The 22,233-nt window shown below is 39.9% G+C and overlaps 1 protein-coding gene across 15 annotated transcripts in view; it reads right to left on the bottom strand.

The window, feature by feature from the left end:
- Nucleotides 1-22,233, bottom strand: part of lrch1 (leucine-rich repeats and calponin homology (CH) domain containing 1) — a 351,529-nt gene that overhangs the window by 221,166 nt on the left and 108,130 nt on the right. For all 15 annotated transcript variants that reach the window (XM_030428926.1, XM_030428929.1, XM_030428920.1 and 12 more), the window contains exons 4-5: nt 8,901-9,006; nt 4,919-5,055 (exon numbers count right to left, since the gene is read on the bottom strand). In XM_030428926.1, the coding sequence (XP_030284786.1) occupies nt 4,919-5,055; nt 8,901-9,006 (243 nt within the window). The remainder of the gene's footprint in view (nt 1-4,918; nt 5,056-8,900; nt 9,007-22,233) is intronic.

Raw genomic sequence — 22,233 nt, 5'->3', positions numbered from 1 at the left:
CACAGGTTGAGCAAATCTGACGGTTTAAAGTATCTGAGGGTGGAATTTTTCCACTATGTCTTCTTGTATCTCAGACTAGCATCTCGCTACAAATGACACATTCTGGCTGAGACTTGTCCTGTCCTGTAAATCTAAAGTTGAGATAACTGTCGAGATATAGCCTCACTCTCTTTTTTAATATTGATGATTCATCAGCACTTTTAAGTTTTTCAGACATTTTGTTTCATTCATGAAATACTGATGAACACAAATCAGAGCTGGATCAACTGTTAGTTGGCTTTAACAGCTATAGAGATGTGTTGGGCCTTGTGCCCTCATGCACATGTCTCAAACAAAGAGACCAAGAGAGGCCTGTAGTTGAAGCCAGAAGCCTAACTACTAGGGCCTTACACGAGGAACTACCAAACAAAGAACAGGGAAAAAGGCCGACCAGGTGTGAAAAAAGTGACCAGATTGACCTGCCCCCAAGACGTCACCCGGTCCCTATTGACTGTGAGCCCGGAAGCTCCGCCAGGATCACAATGACGTCACTCCCACGTTAAAAGGTCACGCAGCCCTCCAATTCTTTCTACTCAGGCAGCGTCCATTGTGAAGAGACTTCGGTTTCACGCAACTGCTGCCATAAGGGTACAACTTTGAGAAACGTTTTTCACTTTTGCTTGAGCCAATTTCAGTTCCCTCCTCGCTGGACAAGACAGAGACTGTTTTTGTTTCACTTTAATTTTTGTTCGGACGTTCGTCATAATTGTTTTGGATCCCGAGAGGAACGCTGTACAACCCAGCCATTTCCTCACTACCTGCAGAAGGAAGAAAAGAATCTTCAGAAGGAACGAAACCGTCCCTTCCATTGAGTCGACATATCACTGTGGACAGCCTGCCATCAGTTGTTAGGACGCTAAAGCTGATTCCGCACCCGCGCTCCCTAGCGAGTTGGAGCTTCGGGTCAGACAGACCCTACGCTACCGCAACAAGCGGCACCCAAGTAAGAGGCTTTTGTTTGGGCAGAAACAGATAGTATATAGCGTGTTTTTCTTTGTTGTGCTTTTATTTTATTGTGAAAAGACCGCCGAGTCCGATTTATGGTTACCCGTACTGTGTGCTAACTGTGTTTGCTACGCTCGCTAGGAGCTCATTCAGGCTAATCCAGCCTGTACAGTCTTGCCGCCGTGTGTGACCACAATACGTCGTATTCCGGCTCGATCAGCGGACGCCAAACGAACCTCGATTCGCTTGCCGGCCATTGTTCGAGGGAGAGACGACCGCTGTGCACCACATGGTTGTTGTGTTTGTTTCTTTGTTGTCTGCTAAGCCCCACTTAGCTTCTTCCCTCACACACACACACACACCGAGATACACGTACTCTTTAGGGCGATCTGTTGTAAACTTATAGTTAACAACCCCGCTATAACATAAGACGTGTGTCCAGCATATTCCCTTTATTGACTGTAAAGACGGACTTCCCCAGTAGCACAGCTACCTTTTTGGGACTGTGGCTATCATCCCTGTAAATTCACCCCTCGTGTGACCAAACCTCACACGAGATCAAAGACTTTGGTCGATACAGTCACAGCCGCCATTTTTGAATTCCAGGTATATGAATCAGTGAAACTGAATTCATCATCTTGGAATTTGCGCTCTCGCGTGACACTAAGTCACATCCGGTGTTTCCCTGTAGTCTCTCCGACGAGACTTCCCAAGTCACGCCCACCAATTTGTAGTCCAGCGAACGTGACTTTCCAAGCCACATTCGGCCATCTTTGTAGTCTTTATTGGGGACTTCCTTGCCACACACACACACACACACGCCTCCACCCAGGTACCTGTTTGGCTTGCTTATGTTTTGATGTTGCTAGCTTTGTGAAGGAAATTGTTGTTTGTTAAAGTAAGTGGTTTGTTCTGTGGAGAAAGCTTTAATGAACACTGTTGACTTTAAATGAGCAGCATCTGTGATTATTTTGCACAATCCCATATTGTAATAACTGCTGGTTGACATGGTCAGTGCTCGGATTTACGCCTTCCCTCTTGTCTAATTATTGATAATTTCACAATATTGACAAGTTGACTAATTTTCAGGCTATGAGACTCAAAGGTAAATCATTTGATTATTGATCCCTGATTTCAGGGTGGTGGCCCGTGTTCATTAATGACTCATAGTAACCTAGGTTTCATTAATCAACTATAATAAGTTTAATTAATTAATAATAACATATTAATTAATAACCAATAATCAATAACAATTCCCAACAGATGTCCGATGAATTTGTGCCAAAAATACCATTATCTGTAATTCCTTTGAAGGAGAACTTCGGTCGATTTAAACATGCAGCTTCATTGCTCAAGCTACCCTTGACTTGCCAGTACCGAAGATGCGAACACATTTGGTCCAACCATTACAGAGCCCCGTGAACGGAGACTTAGCATTGACAGCTAACAGCATGGGGTCAGAACTTTACACTGGGTTTTAAGCGTCTTAACATGCTCCACATCTCACACCAAAAGTTATGCAATATCAGCAGACACCTTAGCACACAGCACTGTAGCGTGTATGACTCAAACTGAATAAAGAAGTAGTTAAAACAGTGTGTTTGTGCAAGGAGCTACTTACCTGTTTGTTGACGTCCGTGTCTTCCGGTAGCTAGACCAAACTAGTCAATCCGTCGAGCGTGCACTTACTCCCTCACTGGCGGAGACGGAAACGTAATCCAGCATTTTCGTGTTTATGTTCATAATGTACATGTCCATGTTACAGCCTGTCATGAGCCATGAGCCTTACAATAGCCTGTTAAGCCTGTTTAGTGCACACTCGATGGATATGCTAGTTTGGTCTAGCTACCGGAACACACGGATGTCAACAAACAGGTAAGTAGCTCCTTGCACAACTATTTTAACTACTTTTTTATTCATTTTGAGTCATACACGCTACAGTGCTGTGTGCTAAGGTGTCTGCTGTTGTTGCATAACTTTTGGTGTGAGATGTGGAGCATGTTAAGACGCTTAAAACACAGTGTAAAGTTCTGACCCCATGCTGTTAGCGTTCAATGCTAAGTCTCTGTTCACGGAGCTCTGTAATGGTTGGACCAAATTTGTTCGCGTCTTCGGTACTGGCAAGTGAAGGGTAGCTTGAGCAATGAAGCTGCATGTTAAAATCGACCGAAGTTCTCCTTTAAGTCTTCAAATTCTAAATTATAACACAGAAGTAAAAAATTGTCCAGAGATCAATGAAGTTAAACTGATGTGTTGTGTATGCGATTGCATACAGCTCTGTTAATGGAGGGACACACTTGTATCATTTCTTATAGTGCAGTTCCTGTGACCTGTTTATGAGTATACACAGTGTACTGTGTATTTATACTGTGTACTGTGTATTTATACAGTGTATTGTGTATTTATACTGTGTACTGTGTATTTATTGTGTACTGTGCATTTATTCTGTGTACTGTGTATTTATACTGTGTATTGTGTAGTTATACTGTGTACTGTGTATTTATACTGTGTACTGTGTATTTATACTGTGTATTGTGTAGTTATACTGTGGACTGTGTATTTATACTGTGTACTGTGTATTTATGCTGTGTAATGTGTCCTGGCCCGAGGCACTGGAAAAATTTCAATGAGTTTATGTATTGATTCATGCCTCTGTATTCAGTGATATTCTGATTGTGAAATCATCATTTAATGACCCAGAATGTGATGATGGTGTATTTTAAACCCTGGAGCCTATTTTCTCTAAGTAATCTCTAAACTGTGATACAAATATGATACAGAATTGAATAATACAGAATTTGGAAAACATTCTCAGTTTCAGTTGTCTTAATGTTTGTCCTGAGGTTTTAGGCCTGAAATCACTACTCCACCACCGGGTCACTGCTTGTATCGGATTTTTCGACACAAGTTTGGTAAAATGATGTAAAGTGTCTGTATCTCCAAACTCATACTACTACTACCTTCAAACCTTGCTCAGCTGAAGTTTAAGCTGAAGTGTAACCTTGATGTGATGTCACATTTAACTGCAGTTCACTGTTTATTAGGCGTGTAACAATTTACCAATACGAATTTGAAAGTTAAAGATATGACTACACGGATGCTGGTAAAGCTAACACTAGCATAAAAGGTTGTAGTGTATCATACAAAAACTGATTTGGAATCGAAGCGTATTGTTTCATACTGAAAAGAATCACCCCTAGATTATATGGTAGCCCACGTATTTAAATCCTGTATAACCCTCTTCCCATAAAACCTCTGACTTGCTGTGTGTTTAGCTCAGTAGTAAGCTCAACAGCAGCTAACAATATATCCTGCTGATATCAATGCAGTGCACTCTTGGTTCAACCAGGACAACATATTTGTAAGGTCCTGCTTGCAAGCTGTTTGTGACTGAGGGGATTCATGCCAAACAAAATATGGCACCAATCTTTAATCTGATCTAAGGTGGATGTGGTATTTTCAGATCACATGAACAAAAAAATGTGGACATGTGTTTCAGAGATGGTTAAAACATGAATAGGAAGCCTTTTATACTGGTAGCTATTTACACAGGCAGCAAATGGCAACTAGATTTGATGAGTAAAAATACCAAATGGAACAAATGAAAAAAAGGGACGGGCTGCATAATGGGTGCATTTCACTTTTCTAACTTATGCTTCCTCGTGTCTGCTCTCCTATCGTGACCCTCAAATCTTTTTTCATCCATCATCATGGAGGATCTTCCTGTTTCTTAGAAGCACCTCGAGGAGACAAGGAGGTTAGAGCAAGGAAACACAGGGTTCTCCTTGCTATTCCCACTCGTATGTATCTTACTGACATCTCTCTCTCTCACATCATCGCTGGGAGGAGCTAAGATGTGAGAAGAGATGTGAGAGAGGAAAACGAGGAGACATGTTAGCATAACAGACAGCACCCTGTGTGTGTCTGTGTATACCTGTGCAGGTGGATTTTGTAGTGGGTTGTTTTCTAACTGGAGGGATTGGAGTTGTTTCATCTTCCTGTAACACACAGGGATGGTCGACACCTTGTTACAGGAGAAATCAAACTTCACCAGAGGAAGTTCAGCAAGGTCTGCAGGAAGGAGACACGTGCACACACACACACACACACACACACACACACACACACACACACACACAGAAATTAGTCAGTTACACAGAAATTAGTCAGTTATACATTTTCCTATCTTGTGATTTTTATATTACATTTAACATCACACACATTTGAGTTAATTGACCACATCCACTGAATATAATGTATTATGTGACAATATAAGTAATTATATCCTCCTTGACATGTCTACAGTATTCAACACAGTCGACCACTGTATACTTCTCAACCGGCTACATCACACCATCGGACTCACTGACACCGCTCTCAACTGGTTTCACTCTTATCTTACAGACAGGACAGGGTACGTCTCCATTGGAAGTACAAGATCAGGGACACACACTGTCACCTGTGGGGTCCCTCAAGGGTCAGTCCTTGGCCCCACCCTCTTTACACTCTACATGCTCCCCCTTGGCCAGGTCATCAGTCGCTTTGGAGTCTCATTTCACCGTTACGCTGATGGCACACAACTGTACATAAAAATGGACACACGCTCCTCTGCAGCTTTGCCTACAACTACGCCACCATCAGCACTATCCACTTTCACCAACTGTCTGGAGGAGATAAAGGCGTGGGATGAAGCACAACTTCCTGCAGTTGAACAGCTCCAAAACAGTCATACTTGTTAGCACCCCACACCAGATCCAGTCATCCTCCATAACCAGCATAATGTTTTCTGGGCAGGTTATCCCCCTCTCCACGTCCGTCACCAACCTTGGTGTCATATTTGACCCTCACCTCACCTTTTGAGGCTCACATGAAAGACCTCTGAAAAAACTTCTTCCATCACCTCAGAAATATTGCCAAACTCCGACCCTCACTCTCCTTTCCTGACGCCGAGAATGTCATCCACACCTGTGACTCCTCCAGGTTGGATTACTGCAATGCACTACTGACTGGAACCCCTAGCAAGAGCATCCAGAGGCTCCAGTATGTGCTGAACAGTGCTGCTAGGATCCTGTTGAGAGTGCGCAAGTATGAACACATCACACACATCCTCCATTCACTTCACTGGCTTCCCATCTCCGCCAGGATTGACTACAAGGTCTCCCTACTCACTCACCATTGCGTCCATGGCAACTACCCCTCCTATCTCAAAGAACTGCTAACCGCACAAACCTCATCTCAATCCCTCCACTCCACTAACTCACACCGTCTCCACCCCTCCAGGACTAAGTTCCGCACCATGGGGGACCAGGCATTCTGTTCTGACGCCCCTCTCCTGTGGAACAGCCTTCCTGACTACCTGAGGGCACCACAGACTGTTGAGTGTTTTAAATAAGGACTTAAGGCTTTCCTTTTTAGCAGATCCTATGACCTCTGAGTTGCTTTTGACTTTTATGTGTTTTTGCCAATGTTTTCTCTTTTGCTGTTGCTTTTACTGTAGCACTTTGAGATTTGTTTAAATGTAGAGTGCATTACAAATTAAATGTATTATTATTATTATTATTATTATTATTATTAATGTGGGGTTTGTTTTATAATTGAGGATTCGAGACTTTACATTATGTATACGCAATCACAACTTTTAAAGGTGAACTGTTTGTAGCCTAAATGTTGCTAGGCTAGAGAGTGCAGTCTTCTGTCCAGTGTGTCCCTTGGGCTTGAGTTGTAGCAGCAGAGGTGTCACACACGCATTCATGTTTTTTTGTGTGTTTGCAAATCAAGCCGTCCGAGATGTTTTCATGTGCCTGCTGCTGACCCTACCTAGGTACATATCAAGTGTTGTGAGCCAGTCTTTTAGACTCATCTAAAAATTGTGCTGACACAATCAGCTAGGCGCAAATGTGAATTGTCTAGATGTAAAGGACCCATCGACTGCAGCCATTTTGCCAGAATTACAAGAGCAAGAATACTGGCTCACAGAGAAAGATGAGCTGTTCGTGAGAGAGGCAGTAGAGGATATGCTCCGAGGAAATTCAAGCTTAAAAGACCACGATTGAATCCACAAACATGGCAGTTACCAAAATTAGCCAGGATATCATTTATCAAGTTGACGCTGGTAAAACTCTACTAGAGAGACTGAATACCACGACAGCTAACGTGAGAGCAGTAAACATGACATGGGTGGCCATCAGGATGATGTGCTAAGCCTAAGCCAAAAAAGCAGTGAGATGGAAGATAGCTTGAAGAGATGCAACATCCGACTGGTGGGCCTAGCTTAGTCAGCAGAGGGTGGAAACACCATTCACTTTCTGTAAGACAATTTACCGGTGTGGATCCCCTCACTTAATGATGGAAATTCAACGGGCTCGCATTAACACCACCCAGGATAAGGCCAACCTTATCCTGGACAGATAGAAGATTCTCAACCTACTTACACACCTCACAAACAAAAGTGTCAGTTCGTAACATACAGGCTGCCGTTTTTACTATAGCAACAAAGTTGCTCAGGGGAGGAACACCTTTGAACCAGTGAGAAGACAGTTGGCTAAGAGAGGTTTGCAGTTTCACTCAGTGTGAGGTAGAAGTTCTTGTCGGGATGGTGGAGAAGAGGAGGGCTGTATTATTTGGTGGACACATTGTTGGGTCGGGTCACCAATGCCAAAAAGGCTCTAGAGTGGCAGCATGTGGCAGACAATGTAAATGGTGTTGCCTCAGAAGGTCGGAGTGTGGCCAAAGTGAAAAAAAAAAGTGATCCGACATAAAAGTGGAACTAAAAAAGCGCCTGGCGTCACACAGGCAGAGCGTCTGTGCAACTGACTGGGGGAACAGGCCAATCGGAGCTCATCCCGCTGGATAAAAAACTGGCGGGGATAACTGGGGAATCCCTCCTGAGTGGAGTGGTGACGGAGGTGGAGGGGGACACCAATGCCGGCCCAATTCATTCTAACTCGGTGCTCTTATAGCAACATGAGTGCAGTTAGTGGCACCGATTACATTTGGGAAAGCAGACATTGCTACAAATTGCGCTTTTTTGTTTGCCTGTTCACCCACCGTATAAGGAAACTTTATGAACTGCTGTGACAAACCAATCATATACGTCTGGCATAACACAGCTAAAGGTTGGCTGGGATATCCCTGACCTGTCAGCCAACTCCCTCTGGAATGTGCCGGTTGCCAGAAACCCGAGTGTTGTGAGCACTTGAAGCGGGACTGGCACGGCGTGGTTTCTGCAGGTGCTCCTCTCTAACGCTGGGCCCATCAGCCACTCATCACTGTTGGCCAGTGGATCTTGCTGGTCTCTGAAGTTCCGCTCCCTCCGTATCCTTCCGTTTGCCACATCCTCCAACAGTGCCAAAGCAGCCATTGTGCGCCATAACGCATAGTGAATACATGCCTTTATATATCCATCTAGGTCAATATCTGCTACACATGTGAGAATTACCCTGATTGGCTAACAGTCCTTTAGACTAACAATATAAGATAATTATAGTTTTTATTTGTATGGCAACAAAACACAATTACAAAGTGTTTTATGCATTATGCATTGAAAATGGAGATGAAACGAAATGAGCTATATGGTATAGGATATTAATATATTAAACTGTATTTATATCAGTGTAAACGTAATTTGCTCTACTGTTGTCTTACTATTGTCCTAAATCATATGTTTCCCATGTGCACTTTCACTGGCCAGCTTGGAGATGTGTTAGCAGAGAGTTTGCATAGTTCGACATGCTCTCTTAGCTTTTTAGACTCATAAAATACATAAACAAACAACTCTGTTAAATGCAGAAATGCCACAATCATGTAAACAGGAGCAAAATAGCCATCACGAAGGTTACAAGATATAAAAAATGACTAACACGACATTTTAAGACAAATTTTACACCTTGAAATATGCACTTTTTCCCCAAACTCACCTTCTGGCAGGACACAGAGAAGATTCCTGTGTACATTTAATTCACGCAAAGCTTTGAGTCTGCCAATATAGCGAGGAAGAGCCGTGATCTCATTGCAGCTGATGTCCTGCAGAAGGCAAAAAAATACAACTCATGTAAACAGGTCATTCATTATAGTATGACCCAACGCCAGAAGTTTATTACAAAAATGATTCAAGTGAAAATTACATTTGCATTTAAACTAGTGTTGTCACGATACCAAAAGTATGACTTCTGTACGATTCCTGCCTAAAATATCTCGATAACAATACTGAAACGATACCACGGCGGAAAACTAAAACATCATCAAAAGTAATGGATGTGGAACTTAAAATGATTTATTTCTTTCTATTAATTAAAACACTTAATATATATATATATATATATATTAAATACATATTTTTGTAAAATATGTTTCAATACTATTATCATTTATTATTATTATTATTATCATTATTTCAGTTTGATAGGTAACTTAGCTGCCAATGTGATTACATGCATCTCTGTATCCAAGGAGACAAGTGTCTTCTTGTTTTGTTCATTTGTCTTGTTTGCTCTCAGAGATTATTAAATAACCTGATTTTCCATTAAAAGCTCAGTGCTTGTAGTAGAAAAAAAATAACAGCACATTAACTACAATTTTATTCGGCGTAAAAATAATGAACATAAATGACATTAACTGTAAGTCTGGGAATTCATAAAATAAGATTATTTTGGATTATTAGCCTGCAAACTACATTAGTGCACTAAAGTACAACACAAATGACCCAGACCTGGTGGAGGTCTGTACTCTAATCAGACCATTTTCTAATAATATATATTACAATATATATTATAAATTGTTGACACAAATGTACATGCTATGATTACATTACTAGTACTATTTGACTTAAAATAGATAATTTATAAGTGGTGTTGTTGATCAGCATACTTGGTGAACACCAGCGCATGTTATGGTAAAGTTCATGTTACCTGTGTGAACGTTGTGTTGGCATACAGAGATGTGTGGAACCACATTGGACTGTTACAGTTTTTTTCGATTGTTTACACACATTTTCTGAAAGCATGCCTCATGCTCTCAGAACTCTACACACAAATCAAAAATCACACACACAATGGGCAAAACCCCTCAATTCTCCTGCAAAATTAAACTTTACATTCAAAACAACGTTATTTCTTCTCAAAATGGTATTTTGTTTTCAAATGACACACACAAACCATCAAATGAATAGACATTTATAAGAACCAGTTGAACACTGATGTGCTCAGTGTAAAACAGTATGATGAATGGAAAACACTTCTTCTTCATTCATCAAAATGACTTAGGCCTTTTTTGTTCAGTTACACTTACTACAGTCAGTACATACATAAGTGTAATGTAAAATATTTGAGAATATTGTTTTTATACTCAGAACACGCAAATACATGGTAACAGATATATTTTATTTTTCCCACAAAAACAATGTACACAGTGTACATCCCAACCAACACATAGTTGCACATACAACAATATACGGTCTACCTACAAAACAACAGAAGAATTTACTGTACACAGTTACAGTAAAAAAATAAAATAAAAAAATAAAAAACTGTGCAGCATGATCTCCTCTGTTTCGGTCTAGCCACAGCACCTCATCCACATCACAAGCAATGTTATCCCTGGCCAAGCAGCAAGAGAAACATCACCTAGCATGGTGAATCCAGCCATGAAAAGCACCAACTGCTATATATCCACATGCATCTTCCATAGCTTGGAGAAGGGGTATACACATTTGTGGATTTGTGGATTTTGGTCATACACTTTACAAAAAATTCTCAATAGGATTGAGGAATGGAGAATATGGAGGGAGATAAAGCGTGGTTGGGCAGTGAACCAGTTACGAACCAGAGCAGCCCAGTGGAAACTTACATTGTCCCAAATGACAATGTACCTGAGCTGCTCTGGTGGAATGAGTGTGTTGTGTAGGGTGTCTAGGTGTTTGCCCATTTGATGAGTCAGTGTGCATAGTAGGGCAATTCACATTAGAAGTGAAGTGTTCTTTGTGAAAGCAAGACATTTTCTTTATGAAAATTGTGCCAAATGCAGAGAATTGTGTGTAGTGTTTTGAAAAAAGTGTGTTTTAGAACTGCAATTTGAGTGTAAAGCAGGAATTGTGCTTCTAGTTTGGCAGAATTGGTTCAGGGGGTTGGTGCATGAGTTACATGTTGTGGTCATTGTGTCTCAAGTACCAGTTTTTGTGTGTAAACAATTGAGAAAAACTGTAAACAGTTAGCTTTACCCCTGACTGCCTCGTGCAACTCTGACGGTGAAACAAGTTCACTTGTCACAAAAAAAACTCGACCTTCATCTGGGGGATATTTATGTAATCCATCGCTAACCTGCAGCTCTTTGAGAGAGAGAGAGAGAGAGAGAGAGATGCCTCATCGAGAACTCCACCATGCACGTAGATGAGATATGACAGTAGAGCACTTGAACCTTTGTAAGTTATAAATCCATTAACATAACTTTCTTGTGGGGGCTAACAAGTCGCCGTCCACTTATTCAACGTGCTTAAATATGAGTCAGAAGAGTGCCCATTTGTGCTTGCTAAGCTAACTGCTTGTTAATGAGAGTTAAAGGGATATTCCGGTGTAAGTTTAATCTATGGTCTAACACACCGTGAAACTGTGTTAGACCATAGATTAAACTTACAGAGAGATCAAGTTTGCAGACCGCTAGCTAACGTAGTTTTAGCATCCTCAGAAACGACCGCACGACAACAATACATTGCAGTAAATGGGTCCAAATATAAAACCGCCGTCAAAAAAGCCACAAATAATGCTCAGAACAGCACCAAACTTCAGCAACATTAGAAACAGGTTCCCAGCACATATTTCGAGGCATCAAACATTTGATATCATTGCCGGATTTGTTGGAATAGATAAACAAAACTCACCACCCGAGAAGCCTTCCTTGTTGTGGGGAAGCCCTGTGAGTCGATCATGATCATTACTACGGGACTCTACTGCACTCGGTAATGACCAAACAAAAGTAACGTAGAAATAAACCCACAAGAAATAAATAACATTTTTAAAAGTTTTTATACTAACTTATATTCCTCAAATACAGACCCCGACCCATTAGAGATACAATCGTTCTTTAATAACCTGGATTTACCCAAATTACCCCAACAAGATGCAGAAATACTTGACAAGCCATTAACTTCAGACGAACTTCACAAAGCCCTACTTCAGATGCCCAACAATAAATCACCCGGACCCGACGGCTTTCCTCCCGAATTTTATAAACACTTTTGGCATATATTATCCCCCCTTTTTTACAAACTAACATTAGAAATTCAAAAAACATCACACATTCCTCCACATATGAACACATCTGTAATATCAGTTCTACTTAAACCCAATAAAGACCCAACACAACCCTCCAGCTACCGCCCATTATCACTTATAAACACAGACTTAAAAATTATCACCAAAGCTCTAGCTATCAGGTTAGAAACAGTTATTTCCACCCTAATACACCCCGACCAGACAGGATTTATCCAAAAAAGACATGGCTCCGACAATTTACGAAGATTATTCAACATCATCAATCTTGCACAACAAACTCAAACCAAAACAATAATCGTTTCACTAGACGCAGAAAAAGCATTCGATCAAGTAAACTGGACTTTTTTATTACATACATAGCTTTGGTTTTGGGGAGTCGTTCATCCATTGGATCAAAACACTATACACCTCACCCAAAGCTACTGTCACCACAAACGGGATCACATCTCACAGCTTCACACTCCACCGGGGCACCAGACAAGGATGCCCACTCTCTCCATTTTTATTCGCTATCTTCATAGAACCACTTGCTGCCACTATACGTCAAAACAATATAATCAAAGGAGTTAACACCACAAACCACCACCACAAAATAAGCCTTTATGCAGATGATGTTTTATTGTACTTACAGGAGCAATTACCATCACTAACAGAAACCTTTAATCTTATTAACATATTTTCAAAAATCTCCAACTATACAATAAACTGGAACAAATCCACTATACTACCACTATCAGTAGATGCTTGGGATTCTGCAGGACCACACTTATCACTTCCTCTTCACACTGGGAATATTAGATGTCTAGGTATTGACATTTCCCCCAGGCTGTCAGAGTTGTTTCATCTCAACTACAATCCATTATTAAAAACAATAGAAGATTATCTCCAGCGCTGGATGAATCTACCACTATCTCTATTAGGACAAATAGTCACAGTCAAAATGAAAATCCTCCCCCACATCAATTACTTCTTCTCAATGCTACCCATCATACCGACAGACAAATGGTTCAAATCTATCGACTCTATCACCACTCATTTCTACTGGAAAAATAAGAAAGCAAAAATTAAATTATCCACTTTACAAAAAAACAAATCCCAAGGCGGACTAGATGCACCAAACTTTTACTTTTACTACCTCGCAAATCAAACACAATATATTGCAAAATAGATCCACCAAACCAACCACAATACCTCATGGTCAGACCTAGAACAGCACTATTGCCAAACATCGCACTCTCAGATCTACCATTTCTAAATACAACCATCAAACGACACCCCTGCTTCAAAAACACAGTAATCTCCACAACTCTGACAGCCTGGTGGAAAGTCATCAAGATCTTCAAATCCACTACAGCACCATGTAAATACACACCAATATGGCACAACCCTGATTTTCAACTCCTCAACAATCCTCTTCACTATCACACATGGGCACTAAAAGGTATCACACATCTCTGCCACCTTTTTAACAACAATCGGCTTATAGATTTCAAGGACCTCATAGAGAACTACGGGATTGACAGACATCAATTTTTAAATTACTCACAACTCAAATCCATACTCAAATCCAAAATTAATATAATTGACAACCAACTTGAACCCCCGGAAATAATTGACAACATAATTCTATTTAGGAATTTAAATAAACTAACCTCCAAACTCTACAAACTATTATTAGCATCAGATGATTCCATAACACTCCCAATAGCTCACTGGAACGCGGACTTGAACATCTCTCCCTCATCAGATTTTTGGACAGAGATGAATAAAAATACATTTTCTATGACATCTAATACAAACTTCAGTTAATCCAATACAAAACCATCCACCGAACACATATCACACAATATAAAAACAAAATGGGACTAGCAACCACAGACATCTGTTCACAATGCACAACAGGAACAATAGATAACTACTTCCAAGCACTCTGGGCTTGCCAACCGGTTCACTCTTTCTGGAACTCTGTCACAAAAAAACTTTCCACCATACTGAACTGCAGAATCCCTTCATCCCCACAACTCTGCCTACTAGGAGACACTTCAACAATCACCATACCAAACAAATACAAGAATAGCTTGCTCATCTCCTTCACTGTCGCTAAGAAAACAATTCTCCTAAATTGGGAATCAAAAAACTCAATAAACATCAATCACTGGATCAATCTTCTCTTGGAACACATCTCCATGGAAAAAAACACTGCTTACAATAACAACAAAATAACAGCTTTTACAGACAGATGGTCCCCATTCCTCTCCTCGATGGGCCTATAGCTGCACCGGTACCGCGCACATTCCTGACACCTCAAAACACATCACAATTTAACACACACACACACACACACACACACACACACACACACAAACAAACAAACAAACAAACAAACACACTACTATCTATCCATTTATCCGTGTGTGCCATAAATCTCTTTTGCTCTTCCTCTATTATTAATACTATTATTATTACTATATTGTAAATATTTTCATTATTAACATGAATATGACTGTGCTAACTATTACTAATATTATGCTCACTTTGTTGATTGTGTTTATTAATATTACTAATATGACTGAATATTATGATTATGATTATTACTGACATTACTATCATTGCTATTATTACCATGTCATATATATAATATCTTTTCATTTTTTTTATTGTTTGTTTTATTTTACTTTTGTATTATTATTATTATTATTATTGTTGTTATTATTATTATTATTATTATTATTATTATTATTATTATCTTATTTTTAGCAATAATCATGACAATGACATTTGTATAATAAATCAAAGAGAAAGGGCGGGGCCGGACTGGATTGGTTGAAGGTGGAGGTGAGCGGGGGCTTCATGTCTGGTTCTCTTGGGGCAGGGCAGTACCTCGGTGAGGGCATGTGGGGCTGGGTGGTTGGGTCCGACCTCACATCCCCGCTCTTTCAAAACAAATAATCAAACAAAACAAACAAACAACCCACTCCTCAGTGGGCAGACTTCCTCCCAAGGGTCTGGAAGTTGCCCAGACCAGGAATTGGCAAAGGAGTTTAGATTTGCAACGGGTCAGCAGCTACCTCTGGGTTCGGCGGCCCAAGGTACAATCTAAACAAATAAATCAATAAATCAATAAATTAAAAAGAACAGCAACAACAACAACAACAACAACAGATAAGACGATACAAAAAGGGGGGGGGGGGGCCTTTTCACTACCGCCTCGCCTGCCCCTTGCCGGGGCTACCAACTGGGCTACTGGGGACCAGCTAGGGGGCCCCTTAGCTTGCCTTCCTGATACCCCGGTCCAACTTCACCCCTCACTGCAATATATTATCATCGACATAATTTAATTTATTTATCATAACCCCAACAATTAATCTTATGATAGTCATTGTCATGATATATTGCTTGCATTAGGTTATTGTTCACATATGTTATGTCCACATATATATTATGTTATTATCCTGTATTACAGCATGATATATTACATTACAAACTTGCCCTGTATTACATTATCATACCTCACATTATCTCTTCAGACTATATTAGGTTATAATATACTGCATTTCTTGTTATAATATCTCATATTACATTATACTGTCTTATCTTATCTCAAATTATCTAATTACATTATATAAGGTTAAATTATATGACACTGTACTATATCAATATATATCATATCATGTTGTATACTATTACTACTTATTTAACTCATTTATATATTTTTTTGTTCCTTCAATTTTACTTTCCTCCTCCTTCTCTTTTCTTATTTATACTTTATTTACTTACTTATTCTTATTGTATCATCTATCTATACCTACATATGTTTATAATACCATACTATCTGCCTCTCAGACACTTGCACGCTTGCACACTCACTCACACACAGACACGCATACACACACCTATATTACCTCTATACATATCATAATGTTGCTTTTTGTTGTTATCTGTACTGTATGTCCGCTATCTGTATTTGTTGATCCTCGTGGTGTGATGTACTTGTCCCCCGTGTCACCTTGTCTTTCACCTAATTTCACCAATAAAAAAAAAAAAAAAAAAAAGTAACGTAGTAACTATAACTGTCTTTGGCAACTTATGAGGAAAAAAATACCACAGCTGTACGTGGAGAAGCGTCCGTCCTCCTGCCTGTCCTACCAACTCTTCGTCACATTACTGGCCGAAAAACAGCGTCTGTGTTTAACTTTAACTCATCGAGTGTTTGTGATGAAAATAAATCATCTTGATGGTCAGCCCTCCTGACCTCCTGACGGCCTCAGTCCCCATGAGTGAGGGAGTCAGATTGACAGGGGGGACACCGGGAAACCCCTTGAAAACACACCAACGTCATCATCGTGACGTCACCATCACGCCTCTTTAGGAGCCACAGCACCCGCTTTCTGCGTGAATTCATGGCAGTTTGTCTTTAGGGCGGAGCTGCTTCGCTCTGTGTGAATCACCATCGGCGGAGAATTAGCAAACCGCGGCTGCAGTTTTTATGTGTGAATGGGGCTAATGGTGCTGATGGGGTGCGGGGTGGAGAGGGGGGCTCATGAGACCAGCGAGATCTCACGGGACTACAGCTCAAACTGTGGCAGCAAGTGGGCACAGAACGGCAGATAAACTTCGTCCTTCTGTGTGTGAGACAAAGTGGCAAGTCCTTATGTAATATAATTTATTGTCCCATTCAGATACCATCACCTGACTGTCATCGTTTGACTAAATGTGAACTCTGTGAATTATTGCCATGCCGTGGCAACTTAGTCCGGAGTCTGTTGCTTGTATTAGCAATGCATATAATGTAATAATATCAGCTAGCATGCTAGCTAATGTTATGTCCACTATTTCGCTAGCGAGTTTCGCAATTAAAATGTATTTTATTTATCTGTGTATATAAAAGCATTCTTAGCATTTTTAATCATTACATAAACAATGTTGTAACCAGCACCACGTCAAAGCAGTTTGTTTATTTATAATGGTGAACTAAGAAAACTAGCGGAATGGAGCTAATCGCTAGCTATGTAGACTGGGATCGATTCTTTGCATGTCGTAGTTCTGGTGTTCTGTGTTTTTCTTTCTCTTTCTCTTTCTTGTTAAACTAAGATATTTTAAAATATTTTGTAAGAACCTGAATAATAAAATAATTTGGCTGATATATATTTTTATTGTTAGTTTATACACTACTTTTTTATTTTTCTTTGTTTCCCTCTTTTTTCAGGGTTGTGGTAGAAGAGGGCTTTAGAGGATTCACTGCAAGCAATACACAAGTAATATAATATAGCAGCACCACCTCTCTCTCTAGCTAAGAAGGCTTTTTTGGGCCAAAAGATGTAGAGTCATCAGAACTGTAAGGGACATAGAGAAAGATATCCTTAAGGAATACAAGGAAACTCTGCATAATGAAAGTGCAAATTTATACCCCTGTGTGAATAGGGAACCACCCTTTACAATCTCTCACGTTTCCCAACTAGATACACCATCAGCTTCCCATGTACACTTGGAAAATGAGCATTATGTATAGCATAATGTTGTTATTTTTAAATTCTTTCAATTGCTGGGAATGTTTAATTTGTATTTTTTAAGGCCAAATCCTGTGTACTTGGAGTCAGATGGGGAGCCAGAAACCATCAATGTTAAGAGAAAATTTGCCAAGTCACCTGCTATTCACTTTCCAGTTACAGTGACGACACTGTCAATTGTGACACTAACTGCTACAACTACTTTAAGTATTGCCATGTATAATTCTACAGTGCTGCCAGAATCCAACCAGTATCCCTCTATACCAACCCCAGATGCAAGCAGTGGTATGTCATTGGTTATTACAATGGCAGATACAAAATGTAATTGCATGTGAGCTTTAATTTACAAGCATTTAGTTCCTCTGTCAATACATGCAAACATATCAGTCATGTGACGAAAAGTTACTGCTCTATTCCTGTCTTGTTTACCCTTCCCCTGTAGGAAGCCACTCAGAAGATGTTCAGTCATTTGACCAGCCTAATAATGGTAAGTGAACCACTTAACATTACTACCTCAGGGTGGACAGATTTTAAATGTACTTTGTCTGAGTTATAGCAATCATAGTTTATGTTTTGTGTTCTCTCATTTTAGGCTTTTGTGGAAACTTCTTGTGATACCCTCAGCCACTCTTATTGGCTCTCATTTATCAATGTTGCATGAAAACGGGTGAAGATCTGAGTGCAGAATTGGTCTTACGACAGGACACATTTATGAAACATTCGTATCTGATCAATTCCAGCATACGAATGATCGGGTCTTGATAAATGCGGCGGCTGAATTCGATCTCCATTAACATGTTATGCCCTTATATTATATATCCTATATAGATATATATATATATGTATATATATATATATATATATATATATATATATATATATATGTATATATATATATTAGGGCAGGGACTTTAATGCGTTGATTACGATTAATTATTTACACAAAAATTAACGTGTTAAAAAAATTAACACATTTTAATCGCACTTATTTTTGCACCGCGGAACGTTTCTCACTGGAAGAGTTTCAGGGGTAACCATTATACTGGAGCACCAACTAACGTTCATGACTTCAGACAACAACAATGAACGAAGAAGCAGATGAGACTACTTTGGTTGGGAAATTTTGTTTTCAAAAGCAGACGGATGGCAGCGTAGATAAGAGCATGCTATTGCTGCACTTTATGGCAAAAATTGCACTGGTCGGGGCAGCGTTTAGCTCAGTGGGTAGAGCGCGCATCCCATGTGCCGAGGCTCTGCAGTGGACCCAGGTTCGACTCCCGACTCCCGGCCCGGTTTGCTTGCGTGTCACTCCCCCTCTCTTATGGAGGACCAAACCTGACATAAGTATAAATAAATAAATAAATGAATGCATAAATGCATAAATAAATACATAGATAAATTAAAAAATGCTGAAATAAATGTATAAATAAATAAATGCATAAATAAATACATGCATAAATAAATGAATAAATACATAAATGCTGAAATAAAAGTATAAATAAATAAATAAAAGTATAAATAAAAGAATAAATGCTTTTTATTTATTTATACAGTTCTGTTCACCTACATTTATTTATTTCTGTATTTCTGTTCACCCACATTTATTTATTTCTGTATTTCTGTATTTCTGTTCACCTACATATATTTATTTCTGTATTTCTGTGTCCATATGTAAATGAGGAGGTAGGAGGTCCTAACCTCAGTCAAGAGCATGATTGGTCAAATCGGAGAGCCAGACAAAAGCAAACGATTCCTGATCTCAAGCCTCGCTCTCTGTAACGTTGTAAAACAGCTCCAGTTAGCTTAATGGCCTCGACCAGTGTGACAGGTTAACTGGCGTTCATTTTAACTTGCGAGGGTCCCAGATTTGCTGGTGGTGTGGTTTGAGAATCCTGTCTGGAAAGCCATGTCCGCTAACCAGGAAAAACATTCTGCTCATCGCTCCAAGTCATGTATACGTGTATTCGTTTTGACGTGGCTTGAACACTTCTATCCACACGGAGAAGCCGGGGCTGCGACTTGCAAACCACTGCTAGACGAGCGCTACAGAGCACAAATCGTCCAAAAGTGCATGTTGTCGGTCTCATATCTTTGTCGTGAATCTCTGTACTCTTAAACAACTCATGTGTGGAACAATATTAAGCATTTGTTCACGCCGAGCGGCTCGAGAGCGGCGTGGACACCGCTGTTAGCAGTTAGCTGCTAGTTAGCTGCTCGCTGTAGCGCTAAGAGCGTAGCGTCCAGGTTAACTATTGACACATCTTACCACCGAGAGTGAGATACATGTCTGGGCTTTCCTATGAACCGTTGTCGCTACTGGTGTTTGTATCACAGGTTGATCTGGACGTCTCACGATTTGCCACAGCTGATTGACCTCACGCTGAGCTCGGGCTGGATGTCAACGTACTCTGCAGACTGTTTGACCAGCAGGCTGTATGACAGTGTACAGTTTTCACACACTGACTTAGCTTCAGCTTAATAACGATGTATGCGGCTCGGAACGATGGCTTTAAGCGACCATTTGAACAGTGCGGAATGAAAAATACCCGATGGTAACCGGTGTCACAAGGTACAGCGAGCAGCTAACAGCTAACATAAGAGCTAAAAGGGGTCTCCACGCCGCTCTCGAGCCGCTTTGCGTGAACAAATGCCTCAGCCTGTTCTACCCATGAGTTATTTGAGAGTACAGACATTCACGACAAAGATATGAGACCGACAACATGCACTTTTGGACGATTTGTGCTCTGTAGCGCTCGTCTAGAATACACATATACATGACTTGGGGCGATGAGCAGAATGTTTTTCCTGGTTAGCGGACATGGCTGAGGACCCCTCTCTCTCCCGACGGGATTCCTCAAACCACACCACCAGCACACCTGGGACCCTCGCAAGTTAAAATGAACGCCAGTCAAATTCATAACTAAACCAGAGCTACATGAACAAATGTCAACAACTGCAGCTAACAGTTAGCTGAGCGGGCTTGCTGGTAGCCAGCAACATTCCTGTACAGTGTACAGGAATCAGCGCTGCTAGTAAGGCAGAAGTAGTAGACCCTCATCGAGCACACTCCTGTAACCAATCATGCTCTTGACTGAGGTTAGGACCTCCTCCCTCCTCATTTACATATGGACACAGAAATACAGAAATAAATATATGTAGGTGAACAGAAATACAGAAATACAGAAATAAATAAATGTAGGTGAACAGAAATACAGAAATAAATAAATGTAGGTGAACAGAAATGTATACATAAATAAAAAGCATTTATTCTTTTATTTATACTTTATTTATTTATACATTTATTTCAGCATTTATTTATTTATTCATTTATTTATGCATGTATTTATTTATGCATTTATTTATTTATACATTTATTTCAGCATTTATTTATTTATGCATGTATTTATTTATGCATTTATTTATTTATTTATTTATTTATACTTATGTCAGGTTTGGTCCTCCATACTCTCTCTCTCTCCCTGTTTCCTGTCATATCTTCAGCTGCTCTGTCAATAAAGCCATAAAAGGCCAAAAAAAATTGCACTGGTCTGTTGGTCTTGAAAAAACAAAAACAATGTTTTGTTGCTTAAGCTTCTGTATTCAGTCATTATTCAATGGTATACTAAAATCCATGTGAAAAAAATTGCTTCTCACTGTTCTCAGGTCAAATATATATGTTAAAATGCGATTAATTTCGATTAATTAATTACAAAGCCTCTGATTAATTCGATTATTTTTTTTAATCAAGTCCTGGCCCTAATATATATATATATATATATATATATATATATATATATATATATATATATATATATATACACATATAAAGTGGTTACCTGTGTTGAATTAGTTTATTTTTTAGTTTATTTTTTAATAAATAACTAAACTGTAAGCTAAATTATGATAAAAAATGAAATGGTTTCGGAGGGTACATCATCAATTCATCATTAGTTGCAGCCTTAAGGCTTTCCATATGGCAGGCAAAAACATTTTGGGCTATTTTGCTTCCATAACATGTCTTCTTTCAGACTATTGGAAAGAAAACATCCAAAATACACATTTATACAACTCTCCCTACATTCCATTCTGCTAGCGATAGACAGATAGCTTGGTCACTTGCTGCTGCGAGCCCAATTTTTTACTTTCACTTTCATTTTTGGAGCAGTTCGCATATTTACATTTTGCCGGCTGTAGGACAGAGTCCTGCACGGGTCTTATTTTGCAAACCCGCACCTGGCTGTATCCGCCATACTTAAAACCGCATCCGACCCGTTTTCCGACAGTATCACAAATTACATTCCGCACCCGAGCCGACCCGCTATGAATTGATACCGACGCCCGCGCCGCACCCGAAGCCGAGTGTGCGCGCGCCACGTACAGCGAGGTGGGGGGGCAGAGCTGACTGACTGGGAGTGAGAGATGCTTTGCTGAAGCTGCAGCGCGAAACGCAAGTTACAGATCTTTTATGTTATTATGAG

This window comes from Sparus aurata, chromosome 9, assembly GCF_900880675.1.
Source record: "Sparus aurata chromosome 9, fSpaAur1.1, whole genome shotgun sequence".
NCBI lineage: Eukaryota > Metazoa > Chordata > Actinopteri > Spariformes > Sparidae > Sparus > Sparus aurata.
Note: the sequence above shows the minus strand (reverse complement) of the source record. Positions and strands in the feature narration are given on the sequence as shown.